The 17,560-nt window shown below is 34.6% G+C and overlaps 1 protein-coding gene across 3 annotated transcripts; it reads right to left on the minus strand.

The window, feature by feature from the left end:
* Positions 1-8,058: 8,058 nt before the first annotated feature.
* Positions 8,059-17,356, minus strand: LOC132631005 (uncharacterized). Of its 3 annotated transcripts, XM_060346598.1 has the most exons (10): positions 17,152-17,356; positions 16,644-16,725; positions 12,022-12,601; positions 11,717-11,920; positions 11,548-11,637; positions 11,350-11,457; positions 10,854-11,258; positions 10,684-10,752; positions 8,456-8,512; positions 8,059-8,365 (listed from the first exon to the last, which is right to left on the minus strand). In XM_060346598.1, the coding sequence occupies exons 3-10, from the start codon at positions 12,052-12,054 to the stop codon at positions 8,357-8,359; spliced, it is 975 nt and encodes a 324-aa protein (XP_060202581.1). In that variant the 5' UTR covers positions 12,055-12,601; positions 16,644-16,725; positions 17,152-17,356; the 3' UTR covers positions 8,059-8,356. The 3 variants fall into 3 exon arrangements, 1 of the variants encoding a protein (XP_060202581.1); XR_009578778.1 differs by lacking the exons at positions 8,059-8,365; positions 8,456-8,512; positions 10,684-10,752; ... (3 more) ...; positions 16,644-16,725; positions 17,152-17,356 and having other exon boundaries at positions 11,716-11,871; positions 12,022-12,272; positions 12,427-15,263; XR_009578777.1 differs by lacking the exons at positions 8,059-8,365; positions 8,456-8,512; positions 10,684-10,752; ... (3 more) ...; positions 16,644-16,725; positions 17,152-17,356 and having other exon boundaries at positions 11,716-11,871; positions 12,022-12,272; positions 12,382-15,263.
* Positions 17,357-17,560: the final 204 nt, after the last annotated feature.

The raw sequence follows: 17,560 nt of genomic DNA on the forward strand, positions 1-17,560 counted from the left end.
CCATTGTAATGAACATCATCTGTCCAGTGTAAAATTTGGCGTGCGCGGAGCCCCATGCCAAATTTTCAAGAAATTTAAAATTTTGATGTCATCAAAATAGATAAATTGTGTGCGCCACCCTGGAAGATGGCCCATGCAACGCACCAGGCCATTTTATGCCTGAAGCGATTTTTCTCGAAATTTATAAAAGCCTAACTTTGTCATTCCCACTTCGTTTTGGCCGACCTTTTGAGAGGAAACAGCCCTAGGGTTTCCTCAAATCATATAAGGTAAGTTCTTGATTAATTCCAATCATTACTTCATCAATCTAGCATCATATTAACACTAGTTCATCTTCCAAAAACCCTAGATTCTTGAAACCCAAAAAAGAGAAGAAGCAAGGGATGTTTGGAGACGTTGAGATTCCTTCAATAAGGTATGATCCTTGAATTTTCTGATGTTATTGAAAGGGTTTAGACTAGTGTAGGTTGTCCTATGGGATTAGAATCCATGATTGATTCATGAAGTGTTCAAGAACACGTTCTAGACATGAAAATCCTAGTTTTTCTATAAAAGGGGTATATGGATAGAATTAGATTAAAGCTTTAATCTTTCTGTGACCACCCATTTGGTCGTTTAGCACTTTTAGATCTAGTATTCCTAAAACACCCTTTCCGTGGTCTTATTTTAGTGTTTATAGCTTGCGATAATGGGTGACTCGGTTATTTAATTGACGGATAAATTTTTGAATATTTATTTATTTAACGTGTGTGAATAGTTTATTCATAGGAATATTATTTGCGCCCATATAAGATATAAGTTGGTAAATATATTATTTGACGGAGTGGATAATTTTTAAAGTAGACAACTAGTTAGGGAATAAAGGAATTAAGGAAGTTACTGTGAAAAACAAATTGGACTAGGCCCACATATCTTTTAATATCCTTATCACATAACCTATTTAGAGAATGAATTAAGTTGGTATGGTTTTCTATTTTTGAGTGTTAGCACAAAATAAGACAGTTTCTTACAGCACATAAGAAGAGAACTACTTTTTTTCACAGTGGACGACAAGTTATTAAAATTAAACAAGTAGGTTTATATTACCTTTTTGCTCTTGGTATTCATTTATTTGTGTAATCATTAGGTAATGGTGATGGAAATGATTATCGACTAATAATCAAGTGGTTTCGTACAGTACGAAATGTTTGGTCGCATGATTAAATACTTTGTTTTGTTAATGATTAAATGGGTTTCAACATAGGGAAACATAAGGGTCATTTGTTAAACCATTAATGGTAGAAGTTGCTGACATTGTTTTGTTGGTAAAGAATCTTTCTTTATATTATTAAATTGGCACTCGTACTTTTGCACTTGGTTTTAAATGGAATATTCTCACAATTTAGGAAGGTATACTTTTGGTTTGCTGTAACAACTTATTTCATATTACTCAGTTTTCGAAATTTTCTTTCTAGTTCCGTTCTTCAAGTTGTTCATCACGTTAAAACTTCATTTTGGACATATTGGGTCTATATGATAAATATTAGGGTATTGAATTATATGTACAACTTCAAGTTCATGGTATTTGAGTTGTGGGGAGTGAGATGTTAATCCTAAGTTAAGATTTTGGAGTAATTGAAGGTTTCGAGTCCTAGTAAAAAAAAAGAGAGAATTTATGAAAAAAATTGTATTTTTAAGATAGAATATTTAATTGTTAGATGTCGATCATTCGGAAGCGTTCCGGAAGGGTAAAGCTCAAGTTTGAGTGTTCGTGGCTGTCGTTCAGCTTCGAGGTAGGTTACGGCTTACCTTCTTAGTTAGACTTCGATTAGCGAAATATATGTATATTTAGATATTGTCGGAGAAAGCATGTATGCCTTCGGGTAGGAAGTTGGAATGGACTAGATTGGTATTGTTGACTGATTTGTGGGCTTGTAGCATTATATGGTTGTGTTTGTGACTTGTGTGGCTTTCATATCCTTCTTGACATCTCTATTATCATCGGAAAGAAATGCATATTGATAAATGGCCGGAAATGAGGAAGTTTACTTTGTAAAGAATGAAATTGATATCTTGCATGACATAATATCTTATTTTACATGATAACTTGTTGTCACTGTGATTAGAACTGATGATAAGGAAGAGAATATACGAGGTCCGAGGTCCTTACCGGGATCGTGAGAGTATACGAGGTCCGAGGTCCTTACTGGGATCGTGAGAGTGGTACATGGACTTCGCGGGTCCCCCATGGGTCATAGTTGTTGGGCGACGATCTACACCGCCACAACATGTGTGTACCGACATTTTATTGCATTGTATTGTATTGCCTTGCATTGCGTATTCATTCCTCATATCATCCTTTTATGCCTTGGATTCTGTATGTGTCCTTCTATACTTGGACTGTGATTTTTACTTGTACTTGATTGTGAGCATGTCTATTCTTCATTTTCTTCTTGTGTATATGTTAGCTAATTGTTGTCGGCCTATGATACCTACCAGTACCTGTGTTTGTACTGACCCTACCTTGCTGCATTCTTTTGAGTGCAGAGTACGAGATCAGTACCTCTTCTATACCTCGACACTGATCTCGAGGCTATCTACGGAGTTTGCTAGGGTGAGCTTATTGGACGGATTCGCCGCCCCTTGGACGCCTTCTTTATTACTTGTCTTACTTTGATCCTTAGACAGTATTTCTAGTTTTGAGGCCTCATGTATTATTTAAACAAGTTGATTAGTGGCTCTTGTACTATTTCTGACCATTTTTCTTGAGTTGTTTTTAGAAGTGGAAATTCCGTACTTGGTATTTATAATATATTTTAGACTCTTAATTAATTACGCTTTATTTATCAATTATTATTGTATAATTGATTAAGGGAAGGGTTCTCCTACCGAGGTGGGATATGGTAGGTGCCCGCACGACTTAGTGGTATTTGGGTCGTGACACTTTCTCATCTAAAACCATTGTAGTGTGATTGTAGAACCTTGGGAATTACGTTTGAGCGGGATTTGAGGTATGTCTATATTTCAAAAATCGTCTTTTTAATTATGTCTACTTTTGAAGTACGTTTATATTGTGAAAGCATGATTTGTATTTGAGAATCCTTCCTTGATTATTTGTATAAGTTATAACTCTTGTTTGGTGGAAGTTCTTTTGGAATTAAAGATGATTTCTTTTAGACAACGTCATGCGTGTGTAGGGTCAAGCCCGCATCGAACCTTATATGAACTGTACTACTTTGTGAAACTCTATTTTCCCATTATTAGATGATTGAACTTATTTCTCTAAAGGTTGGACCTTAAACTTGTTTTGTTATTGAATGGGTTTCTTGAACTTGAAATTGAATAAGAGTTTTGAATAAGATTCTAAATCGGTTATGACTTGAAATGCCTCTATTTTGAGATGATGACTTGAGAAGTGAGATTCGGCTCTAAGCCATGATTGATGTTTCGACAATATGTCATGATTTGTATTTTGTTTGTGCTTGGGCCTATATGGGCAAGATGTGCTAGTCCAGAGGGTGATTAGCCGTTATAGATCTTAACATATCAATATGAGTATTGTTGTATCAGTCCAGAGGATGATTGACCTCCATTTGCTTCCTAGGCTGGAGTATCTATTGTTGTGCTAGTCTAGAGGATGATTAGCCTCCGTGGTTTCCTAGCCCGGAGTATCGACTGATTGATTTGCCTATAAGTGGCTTGTTTTGTATCATTGTTGCCTGTGAGTGGCTTGTGGAAACCTTGAGTTCGTAAATGAAACGCAGAATGATGTGAACGGTAACATAACTGGAACTTGATATATTCCTGTATGTTGACTCTTATTGGTGATTTCCCTAGTTTACTGGCTTACTTATTCTCTGGAGTTCGAACTGTTTCTTTTGATATCAGTTTGTTGATTTTACTACCTTACTTTGGTTTTATTAACTATTTCCCCTTAGACACTCATTGAGTACCCAGTACTCAGGCATACCATTGTTATTTTTAATGGTATGTTAAATATCATTGAGGAGCAGGTTCGCGATACGCCTACGACTTAAGAGAACTTGCTGCTTTCAAGACTATTCAGTGAGCCCATATGATTGTTCGTGGGGCAACATTCTATTCTGTACTTTTCGTATTTTAGTTCCGAGCTGCATCCTGATGTTTATAGACACTCTTTATTATCTTGGAAGCTCCATAGACAGTCGTCAGATTGTGGGTAGTGTGTTGGAGTCCTGTGTGACTCATTGGGTATTTTTCCACATTTATTTACTAAGTTTCTAATTTGACTTCCGCTAGATTATATCAAAGTATGATCGTTCTTTTATACAATTTATTAATGATTGGTTTTTGTATTTATTAAAATATTTTCGACAGAGATTAGACGTTTATTGATTTTATAAGGTGCTTCTGGTGTGGTTCATAACATCGGATGCCTGTTATGCCTAGGGTGGGTTTTGGGGTGTGACAGATCGTTTGAGAAATTCATTCCTTATAATTTTTAAAATAATTAATTTTACACTTCGTTTTTTGTAGTTAATAAAAGTTTTATCATCAACACAATTGTAGGATATATTTAATTATAAATCTTGAAAGTCTTATAGCCACACAAATACTCTAATGAACTGTCACAATACTTAAAAATATTCTTTAAAAAAAACTAAATTAGAAAGGAGGAGGAGCAGTTAGGTGAGCAGATGCGGCACATAGAGAAGAACATTATGATGGGTGTTAGACCCCGTATTTTATATGTCGAGTTATTCGCGAAGGAATCGACGTGAGATAGAAACCTCGGATTTTTAATTTCTAAACTAGAACTAATCGGTTATAAATTTTACTAAGTATAAGAATGTTGTTGGAAATTAGGAACTACTTAATTGTGGTGTTAAGTAAAAATTAGTGGCAACAATGAGCCAATATGAACATTAACATGCCATGTCCAAAAGATGACTCAAAGTCATCTAAAACAAGGCTATTATGGAAGACATACAAATATGCATTTAATGTTGATTCATCCACTACACTTTCATTATATTATGGACAACCAAATGGAAAGAAAAAGGGATGTGAAATTCGGCCAAGATGGCTGAAAATAAGAGGAGAAAAAGTTGAGGCATGCATTTGAATATTGAAAGTATCCATTATTTTATGAAGGCATGCATTATTTTATGAAGGTATACAAGTTGGATGAGTCATTGCACATTTAAATATTGACCATTCATCTTTGTATGATTGCAATGGACAAGGTTAGTGTATGAATCATCCACTACACATGCAATTGTCTTGTAAACAATTAAATGGAAAGAAGAAGAAAGGAGACAAAGAAGTGAGGTTGGCCGAAAGTATAGAGAAAAAGAATTGAATTTTAGTGTAAAGTTAATTGAGTGCTCAATGTCATGAGTGGAGCATGTGTTGTGTCCAACTTGTAGTCATCTTAGTTTAATCAAATGGATGACTAAGAGAGCTCATCTTCTCTTTTCAAATTCACAACACAAAAATAGAAAGACTAGAGAAGGAGAGAAAAGCTCTCGGCCAAGGGGCTGAATTTTGAGCTCTTTGTGTGTTGATCAAAAATATATTTCTTCAAGCATTTCAACCCTTTAGAAGGTCCCTAGAAATGTGAAGATAGTCACTGGAGCAACAAGAACCATTATCATTTCAATTCACAAACTCTAGCCAAGTTGAGAAGTCGGATTGTCAAGGTTAGATCTAACTTTATTTTACATGTGTTAAGGGTGATGTAGATGTGTGAAAATAAGTTTCATGCATGAAATGATGTGTGTTGATGTTGGAACATGATAGTAGCCATGGAATTATATATGTTGATGTTGAAGTATGGTTGTAACTTGGTGAACATGAATTGCATACATAAAATCATGAATGTTGGTGTTGGATTATGTGGTCGTAGGGACTGTTTTAGTGGAAAGGATGGACTGATTTTCTTTAGTAATTATGGTTGTTGCTATCATAGATTGCATGGTAAAAAGAATGAAAAGAATTGGAAGGTTAAAGGTGAAGTTGTGTTAGTATGAAAATAAATCGAATCCATGACTTTATGTGTGTGATGTTGAAGCATAGTTAAGTTAAGCTGTGTATGGACTGTTTTTGTAGAAGTTAGTGAACTGATTTTACTTGATATTTTGATTGTTATTGTCATGAATTTTATGATGGAAATAAAGGTGTTTAATGGTTGGAGTTGGAACTAAAGTCGTTTGTGAGTTGTAAGGATTATAGAAATGACGATGTAGCTTAGTTGCGTATGAATTGATGTTGTAGTTGTCGTGCGACTGATGGTCATAACCTACTGAAATTATATGAAAAGAAGACATGAAATAATGTGTAAGAATCGTATGTGGGTTGCTTAGTATGTTCGTAAACGTTTGCAAGAAGTCCGAACATCTTTATGTCGTTGGTTAGGGATTGTTTTGAGACGTGTTGTTGTTTTTGTCAAGTTGGAAAAACAAATTATGATTAAGAGTATACATCATGTTGTCATAGTAATTGGGCTGTTATAGGATCATTTTGATGAAGTATTACGACTATAGACTAATGAGAATAAAATAGAGGTGTCATAACCGCATGTAAACTATTATCGAATGTTGTAAGGTATGGATTGATTTGAAATCGCATACGGACTGTTTTGACACGTTGTTGTTGTTCTTATTGAACTTGGAAGATTAATGATAATTAAGATTATGCATTGTGTTGTATGTTGGATGGGCTGTTATAAAGTTGTTACATGCAAACGTAAGGCTACAAACTATTACGAATAACTTGAGGATGTAGTAGCCGTATGTGAATAGCTCTTGAATGTTGTGAATGCGGACTGTTTGGAATGTTGTGTGGGCTGTCCGGATTGGTATTGAATGTATAATTATTGATGTGGGATTGGTTGTGTGTAGTTGGTTTGACTACAAGAGAAAACGTCGTCTAAACATCTAGAAAGGAGTTACTAACGTTAGAATACGTTTTGAATCTCCCCGTAGCTTAACCGTAGTTGTTGGCGTCTTAATATAGGTTGAAGTATTATTGGGCAGCGTATACATATTGTGTGACAAATAAGCGCTAAAGGTATGTGAAGCTAACCCTTCTTTCTTTTTGGCATGATCGTTGTGAAATGAATATACGATATATATATGATTCCAAAGGAATTCCTATTCCTAGAGCCACTAGGATGGCTAATGATCTTGATTCTCATAACTTACATTTTATATATATATTTTGATATGTACATATGATTTCAAAGTTCCATTTTGATATAATCCACAGGGACATCCGAAAGGTAAATGATATGACTATTATTTGAATTTGCGAACGATGGTTCGTGTTGACAATTCTATTGAGTCCTTAAAAACGTTTTGAATTGCATATAGTTTCTCATTACTCTGCTCGTGCATACCTCAATATGTCTTTCACCGAGTCCCGGGCCGGGTATGTTATCGTGCACAGTTCCACTGCATTGTTCACCGAGTCCCTCACTAGAGGGCCGGGTACGGTATATATGTATATGATGATATAATGATATGATGACATGTCACTACGAGAAAGTAGAGATACGACGACATTATATAAATGTCGTATTACGCTTCTTAAATGTCGCAAATTCATTTCCCGACATTTAATTTACATTTGTGTCAAATGTCGTATATTTCAGTGTCGGAAATTTTTCGACATTTAGGTAAATGTCGGTAAGAAATTTACGACATTTATTTACGACATTTTGGAAACGTCACTTAAAATTGCCGACATTTAAACTAATGTTGGTAAAACTTTTGCGACATTTATTTATAACCTTTATTAAATGTCGCATTGGTATTTTTGACATTTTTGTTAAATGTCAATAAAAAATTTACGACATTTATTTATAACCTTTATTAAATGTCGCTTTGCTATTTTTGACATTTTTGTGAAATTGTCAACAAAAAATTTACGACATTTATTTTCAATCTTTGTTAAATGTCGCTTTGCTATTTTGTAAAATTCCCGACATTTAGACTAATATCGGTATCAAATATTCAAAAGTATTAATAATAATTCACTGTTCAGTTTTCATCATAAAGAAAATATTTATATCAAACAATCATAAAGATCAACCTTTATACACAATGTAACAAAATATTATGAAATAGTAAAAGTCAATCAATTGTATTTCAAAGGACATAGCAGAGAAAGGTCTCCTTGCAAGTTAGACGCTGTCAAATCAAAGGACTTGTTGTTCTATCTCAAATAAAACAAATTCTAACTAAAACATAAAAGCTAAAGTGATTTCAACATGAAACTACGCCAAACTTTCTCTTTAATTCCCTAAACTTCTAGAATAAATTCTGCAACAAGACAAATGAAATTCATCTTTCCACAATTCGAGCATCACTTGCCAATAATTGGTATCACACCCTCTTCAAAAGTGCTGCAAAAGAATCAGACAGAAAAATAGAATTAAAAGCATGTAATAAATGGAAAAAATTTAAAAGTGTTTTACATGTTTTTCCAAACTTACCCACTTCTTTTTTTGTGTGTCAACTCCATTATTTGTGGTGTTCTTGATTAAGTTAACCTGCGAAGAAATATTCTCTGGCAAATCAGAAAACACCATCCAAAAATAGACCCATCAATTTTTAAATAGCTAACAAACAAGTGCACGTCATCTTTTATTAAAAACTAATGAGAATTAATCATATAGAGAAATCATTATTGGAACTCTGTGGTTCATAAGGGACTAAATTAAAAGAAAAGTTTCAGAAGCAAATATGCAAAAACTATGTTCTAAAAGTAGCAAAGTACCACTGGAATACTTGTCTGTGATACACCTCACTATTTCCCATAAGTTTTTGTTAACCAATAATTGGTTCACCTAAGTTATTGTGTACAGAATTGGCCATTTGGTTTCTTCAGACATAAAAATACACAGAAATTGCAGAAACAACTACTGGAAACAAATGCTACATGCACTTTGAAGTTTCACTACAAAAATAAATAATAAAGAATGCTGCACAAACTAAACTGCCGAGCCAAAGAATTGCCAAAATTTTGCACTTCGTACTCCGAAGTTTCAGAAGAACGACTAATGTATCTTCTTAGTTGTTAGTTCCTCTACTGGTTGCTTACAGGAAATTAACATTGACTATAAACCCATTAAGCTTCGTGTTAGTAAAAGATTAGTTTGAGAAGATTAGCATAAAAAATTATTCATCATTTAAACTTTCCTCAAATCAAACCAAACCAAACCAAATCTTAACTGACAAATTGATGGAAAATTTACAGTTCATTCCAGAGTTCGTGATGTTTGAGAATGAGATGGGTGAAATTATAGAGCAACGAATAGACTATGAATGGCAACCAATCCTATGCGAGCATTGTAAGAGTTTTGGCCATAACAAATAGCAATGTAGGAGATTGCAAAAATGGGAACGAGAAAGGCAAGAGCCCCCAATACAGCCACATAAAGTTGGGAAAGCAGTAGCCGATATGCAAGGAAGGGACAGGGGTGAAGCACCACTGATTGCACATAGAAAGAACAAACAGCCACAAAAGGAATTCATACCAACAGGGAACTCCTTTGCTCCAATAGAAGACCAAAATGAGGGAAAAGAGGGACACAGAAAAACAGCAGCAAGTTATAGTAGCAGCGGACAAAAGTAAAGAGCACCAAATCAGGGAGCCACAGCAGGCCAAGCAGCAGGAGGTACACAAGCAGATAACCGACGGGGACAAAACAGGAATGGGTTTAGGTACAGCAGGTGCAGGGAGGGGAGGAGGAAACTAAATAGATTGAAAGGTACCCTCCGAAGCATAAACAAGAGACACTTCAATGAGGTACCCTCCGAAGCATAAACAAGAGACACTTCAATGAGGTGGAAATCAAGGCAGACAAAGCAAAAACAGAGCTGGAGGAATGCCAAACTGCACTGCAGCATAATCCTACAAATGCAGACTTAATTCGAACAGAGATACAACTAGCGGCAACATACCACAAATTACATCAAGCAAGGATTCAATTCCTTAAACAGAAAAGTAAGCTCCACTGGCTGACAGAAGGGGATCTAAATACAGCGTTTTACCATAATATGCTAAAAGTAAGAAGGAATAAAAATAGAGTGTTCAACATCAGAGACAACAGTGGGCTGATTGTCAACATAATTATCCACAGCTAGTCAAACTTGTCAAATTCTAACTCTTGCAGAGTACCCATAGTTCATTTTTCTCTAGAGCACACACATAGTAAGGAGATTAAAATAAATTTTTAAAAGGAGTAAAAGGAAAAAAGGAAATACACTGAGAATTAGCAGGTAATTAGCTTGCTGTAACTGACACTTTGTTTCTTCAATTTATCAGACAAAATCTATCTATTCAAGCATGAAGTTGAAAATCATAAACAGAGAGTAAAGAAATATAAAGCAAAGATCTAAAAGTGGTTGTTCAAGATCATATCTATCAGAAACTCATAACCAGTTGCTAACCTCAAAGCCTCATTCGTACAACACGAACATATTGGTAGAAGAGAACATGACAACAAAAAGGGTAAAAAGAACACATAACCCAACTAAAAAAGGCAGAACATCATGAAAAACAGCAAACAAAGATCTTACATAGAACACCCCAACTCAAAGAGTCAACAAAGAATTAGAAGAGCACAACACATACTCTGCTTTAAACACGAGATGACAACACCTGGAAAATCATATTCGAAACTTCAATGTTTACTAATTACAATACGTGCGAACGTACCTTTTTTGTTGGAACAACTGATACAGGAGATAATGATTGTTGGCGGTCTTCAACTGAGTTATGGGAAAGCTATCATAAAGAGGAAGATTAGTATAATTAAAAGGAAAAATAAATGGCAAAAGTTAATTTAAAGAGGAAAAAAAATGTGTACCGAGTGCAAAATTGTTTACCTCTTCATAACTGATTGATTTATTGTTTGAGCCATTCATAAGACCGATACTCTGTACGTATGCTTGCATCTCAGCATTCACTTTTTCCTTCACCTTTTCATCCATTCTTTCATCCATTTTTGCTTCCATATTTTGTTTTGCTTCAGCCAACTTTTTATCCATATCAATTTGGATTGCTACGGTAGCTTTTTGAACTTCTATCTCAACCCTTGCATCAAAATCTCGTTGCTCCAACTGTGATCGTTTATATACTGGGCCATAAACTAAACTTGGAGCTGCTCCTTTTCCTAGAGTTCGAACAATCCCATGAGTGTCTGGTCCCATTACTTGTGAATATATATCATTGCGAGCACTTCCAGGGACATTTAACTCGGGATACACCTCAGCAAGATCATCCATTTGTTTCTTTTTGAAAGAAAGATAAATTGACGGAAAGTTAATAGAATCTTATAATGGAGTTAAAGTACCTTAATATTTATAAAGAATAAGAATTTACCATAACTTCACCGGCTATGTCATTTACTGGTTGTTTATTCTCTCTAGTGTGAGTTTTTTTCCACACCTCAATACGAGTTGGCTTTACACCAGTATTCTCTTTTGTCATCTGTTGAATAGTAAGAGATTATCGTAAAATATGCAAGGAATCAAGAATTAATACATAAATTGCAGAAAATAGATAGTGATTATGTCATACATCATCTATAATTTGAGCAAGACTTTTTCTTCCTGATGTGTGTGGTATAGTCAACTTTTTTCGACTTTCTTTGTTTCTCTCGCTCTTTTCCTAGAAAAGATAAACACAATAATATATGAGATAATAGTCAAGGAGCAGCAGAAAATGATTATTGATATTAATGGAATACCTTTGCTTCTTTTGAACTCCAATAATGAACTAATGAACGCCACTGATCTTCTGCAACCCTCTTTGGACGATGAGCTAAGCGCTCAATATCAGTTTTATACGGGTCATAGCCATTACTTTTTGCTTCATGCTTCCACTCTTTCCATTTAGATCCAACTGACATCATCAAAATGCGTCTCATATCATCAGTTGCATCAGTATTTTCCTACATATATATATATATATGTAACACACAACTCATTTAAACAAGAAAAATATATAAAAATAAAAACATCTTAGTATGTAGGTTTTGCTTATATTAAGAACCTTAATGTCACTCCATATTATATCCTTGTACATATCAGGAACAAGCCTCCAATCTCTATGATTCAATGGCGCTAAAATGCCATTTCGTGCTATCACACCAAGTTTTGAATGTAATCTAGCTGCTTCTGGACCAATAACTTGTCCACGATCATTCAATTCAACATGTAAATTGTCACCGTCTTTTCCCTATCCTGAGTGCATCATAGTGGGACCCCTAGGCCGCTTAGATTGTTCTTCACTCTCACTATAATCTGCAAATAATCAAAGATAAAAAGAAGGGGAATTAATTATTTATAAAAATCAGTTATCTAACTACTTTATACTATAGAGAAAGAAAAGATTATCACAAAAGTATAATACCTGAAATATTTTCTATATCATGTGAATCATTTCTAGACAAATTACCAGATTGGATAGGTTGTCTTTCATTTCGTGGCCAATTTTGAGGTGGTTGAGGCATTGCCCCACTTTCCACTTGTTGTCCTTGTTGCTCCGAGGAATTAGATAAAAGCCCGTCTTGACTAGAATTTCTCTGTCTTTTTCTTGCCATTTCAACGATGCTTCTCAAAAACTATGAATCCTGCCAAATTGAAAATATTTTCTACTATCTAAAAGTTCAAAATAATATATAACTATCAGGTCAAATAATAAGACATGCAGGCACACAAGATTTTAACAACTGAATAACATAGTAAAAATCACCAAATTACTGTTCAATAAGCATCTATATTAAAATAATGACAATAACTATAATAGAAATAAGAACTAAGATATTTCGTCATCTTCATCAAATGCTTCATTAATTTCCAGAGTTTGCGGGTCAACTTCTATCCCTGGTACTCCTTCCCTAACCCATTCAATATCATCTTCACTTTCAAATGTAGTATCATCAAGCTGTTGGTCAGGCCACAGTTCCATATGGCCTTCCTTATGCTCAATTGCCGGTGTGTTTTCACCTAAATCGTAAAAACCTCTTGGCTTAAGTTTTACAACAATTTTCCACTCCTTTCCCATTGGATGATCGACATAAAATACTTGTTGAGCTTGAGATGCAAAAATGAAAGGTTCATTTGATAACTGATGCCTTGTGTAGAGTAGATGATTAAACTTCACAAGAGGAAATCCATAATCATCTTTCTCAATAAGCCCCTTGTTATTGTTAACCCATTTACAGCTAAACAATACAAACTTGAGCTTCTTGGTATAATACAACTCAAGATTATGACGGATCATATTGTCCTTCCAGTATTCCAACTCAAAAAATATGCTCATTTTGTTCCATATATTTTGCAACACATTATCAATATCATCAACATCCCCCCATTTCCTTTTACGAGATTTGGCCAATGGATCTTTTCCGAAATTATTTCTAATATTGTTCAATTGCGCAAGAATCTGAACTCCTGACAACCGTTTAGGCGCTACCTCCAACTCCGCAAGGCCATTGAACATAATTTTATCTTTTCGAAGCTTGTGCCCACGAGGTAACCATCGCCTATGAGACATGAAACAATACTTCTGTCCATTTTTCAATCTTGTAAATTTAGTCTTGGTAAGACAACATGGACAAGAATATCTAGTTTTCACACCATATCCTGATAAGTTACCTAGTGCTGGAAAATCACTGATTGTCCAAAGCAATGATGCACGCATTTGAAACATCTAATTGTTTGATGCATCATAAGTGTCAACACCAGCCCACAATTCTTTTAACTCATCAATTAAGGGTCGTAGATAGACATCAATATCATTGCCCGGTGCACGAGGGCCATCAATAATCATTGATAATATCATATATGGTTGTTTCATGCACAACCATTGTGGCAAGTTATATGGAACAAAGACAACTGGCCATGTGCTATGTGAGATAGACATAGACTTGAATGGACTAAAGCCATCTGAAGCCAATCCAAGTCTAACATTTCGAGGATCTTGAGCAAAATCTACATGCACTTCATCAAATTTCCTCCAAGCAATACTGTCAGCAGGATGGCGCATTACCCCATCTCTAGTGCGACCTTCGGCATGCCATCTCATTTCAGTAGATGTTTTAGCCGACATAAATAGTCTTTGAAGCCGCGGTATCAATGGAAAATATCTAAACACCTTTGCTGGAATTTTAGAGGTTTCTGAACTACTATTAACCGATTCACCTTTGAAATGTTTGTATCTTGGTGCTTTGCAAAACTTACAGTCCGTTCTATCTTTCATCTCATTCCAATAAATCATACAATCATTTGGACATGCCTGTATCTTTTTGTATTCAAGTCCTAAATCTTTAATAATTTTCTTTGCATCATTAAAGGACAGTGTTTCACCTTCAGGAAGCACATCTTTTAACAACTCTAGCAGCATGGAAAATGAATTGTTACTCCACCCATTGAGACGCTTTAAATGTAATAGACGAACAAGGAATGAAAGTAGCGAATACTTGCTTCCAGGGTATAACTCACGTTCAGCTTCTTTCAATAAATTAAAAAATTCTTCAGTCTTTTTATCAAACCCTTTATTGTGGAGATTCGATCCACCAAATCCATCACCATCAATGTCTATATCAACAAAACCAGATGTAGGAGGAATCCCAAATGCTTCATGTAACATGTCTTGCATTTCATCACCTCTATCTAACTTATCAACAGATACTGATGAAGATGATCTCTCACCATGATAAATCCAAGTAGTATAACTAGTTAAAAATCCATCAACCACAATGTGTTCAACGATCAAATCTTTTGGGACAAATATCATATTACGACACTTTCGACATGGACACAAGATTTCAAATGAATCAGGCCTATCTAATGAGGCAAAATGAAGAAACTCCTTAGCTCCATTCTCATATAAAGGATTGTTCCTATGTGATATGTTTAGCCAACTCTTATCGATTAAGAATACAACCTTCACATATAACAAAAGGAATTAACTAAAAATAATCATTCAGCATCAACTAAAATATTGAGAAAGAAAAAAAATATATATATATATATACATGCGCTATAGATATAGAAGCTAAACACATAGGAAATGATCCCATCCATTATGATCTTAGAGATACTTCTTCAACAAATATTATGCAGACAAACCTTGCAATGGATATAGAAGTAATTTGGCAAACTCTTGAATCTGCCAACTAGCAGCAACCAACAAAACTAGCTTTTTTCAAAACTGATAGCCAACAACATACAACTTCAGACATAATCAGCTGAAAACAGAGCAAAACTATACAAATTATGGAAAAAAACGTTATTTTGGGAAAAGGATTGGTTGTAGCTATTTTAAAAAAAGAGTACAATTCTTTAGTATACTTTAGCATCTTTGCATATACAGTATAGTACACGGTTGTCGGGAATCATTTGATTCTTTACTTATTTGAGGCAGAATAGAATCTACATTAAGAAGCATTCTAGCAGGTTGTCCAGGATTAGATTTCCTAGATAGTGGAGATAACACGACAAAACATATATATATTTGGTGAAGTAGTACTAATACGCGGAAGCGATGGGGTGATGATCTCCAAAGGCTATAACTTGATGGCAACAGATTGCAGGGCAGATACATATGGAGTTATAACAACAAATATGGACAGTGATGGTTAGCATTCTCTTCTGGTTTTTAACTGTACATGAAATCGTAATCTGCTGGACATATTCTTTCTATTTTCATTAACTGGGATTGTGGTTTCTGTCTTCGCAAAAATTTTGTCTTTTTGAAAGTAAATCCTAAAATTGACAATAAAGTTATGCTCATTTCCTTTTGAAAATTTTAGCACGACTGTCATTTTAAAATAGTATTATAATTAACTCTCTTCTAATGACATTTTAGCCCAAGCAAATGGCTGAATTTGATGCATCTGTTGAATTGGATAATGGTGAAGTAGCCCGGATAAATAAGTAGCCAAGGAAACTGAGCAGAAGAAAGTCAAATATGACTAGGTGTAGAATAAAGAAGATAAGGCGATCACGGCAGCTTTAATTGAAAACACTGCAAAACAAGGCAAGTGGAAAAGTTTGAAGACCTACCTGTATGCACTATACTTTTGTTTTCTATTCTCTGGATTTAATATTATTGATTGAAAAATCTCTTTTCTATTGGGGACATCAGCTATTCATGTGTTCTATAACAAGGCCTTTTGAAAGTGCTAACGCATGTAGAGTCTCTAGCATTGTCTGTCGTGCTTCTAGGCCAAAATTTCATTTTGTCTTTCATTTTCATCCTCACAGCAATTTCAACAATGACAACAACAACTGATTCAGTTCTGAAGAGCAACAATTGCTTATATAAACCAACATCCACATAAACATGCGGTCACATGCCACAAAAATTACCTCACCACCGAGGTGACGTGCACGGTAACAAATTCATTAAATAAAGTAAAAAGCTCTATATGGCTTGAAACTACCCCTAACTGCTACTAGTACATGAGCTTCATATATACCAAATACCCCTGTTCCCTAAAAGCTGGATAATTGAGCACATATACCATCTAGTTAGACTACAAACAAATATGAAAGAAAAAACTTTTAAGATACTTTCAGAACACAAAAAAACTATTATTTTAAATACTACAATAACAAAGAATTAGATCTCAATATGATTAAACAAAACAGAGGATAGATAAGAACCTGCAAACACCTCAAAAAAGTCTTGAACACTATGTGAATGTTCTTCCAATAGTGCTCGCTTCCTTTCCCCGTCCTCTTCAAACTGCAAATCGATGAAAAACTGTTAACTGATACTATAAATAGATTGTGCGAAGGAGATTCAAATGAAATTATACAATGTGTGAACGCAATATAAGTACTTCAACAACTCTAAATTTCGTTCCAACGCACAAATCTCTGTAACAATCAGCAGTAATCTCTGTATAATTAGTTCAGATTATTTTAAAATTAGTAAAGATCTAAATTAGAAGAATAGATTCGCCTCAAACACGGCCAAAATTTTTTTCCAAGCTTTGAAAAAATACCAAGTATTAAAATTGCCAATATTCGGAATTGAAAGGAGGGAACCCTAAAATTTTACCGCCAATCTTCTTTGCCTCAAGGGCAGCCAAAAAGGAATTGAAAGGAGGAAGCCCTAAAATCTTAAGCAAAAAAGAAGTAAAAGGAGGGAAACCCAACAAAATCTTACCGCCAATTTATTTTTTCTTCCATATATGTCGCTCCATATCTGAAATTCTCCATATTTTTCGGTAGCACAATGTATTAGTGGGTGGACTCAACCAATTTTAACCAAAATGGGACTGATGTTTGAGAAAAGATTGAGCCAAAATGGGAAATTTTGTTAACTCTTTGAAATGGGTCTTCGTATAAAATGGGTCTTTGTATGTTTACTGAATAGGAGTTCAGTTCTTTTTGTTTTTTAAGGAATGTGATGTGGCACTTTCACATCCTAAGTTTAATTCCTTTTTTTATAATTACTTTTACAAGACTTATTGGATGACTTACATATATATTTATCTTAAATATATTATTTTTATCACATATTTTAGTTTACTGTTTGGTTGAATATACAACTAATATTATATGTATTCACTAAT

The sequence above is a fragment of the Lycium barbarum genome, chromosome 3 (genome assembly GCF_019175385.1).
Source record: "Lycium barbarum isolate Lr01 chromosome 3, ASM1917538v2, whole genome shotgun sequence".
Taxonomy (NCBI): Eukaryota; Viridiplantae; Streptophyta; class Magnoliopsida; order Solanales; family Solanaceae; genus Lycium; species Lycium barbarum.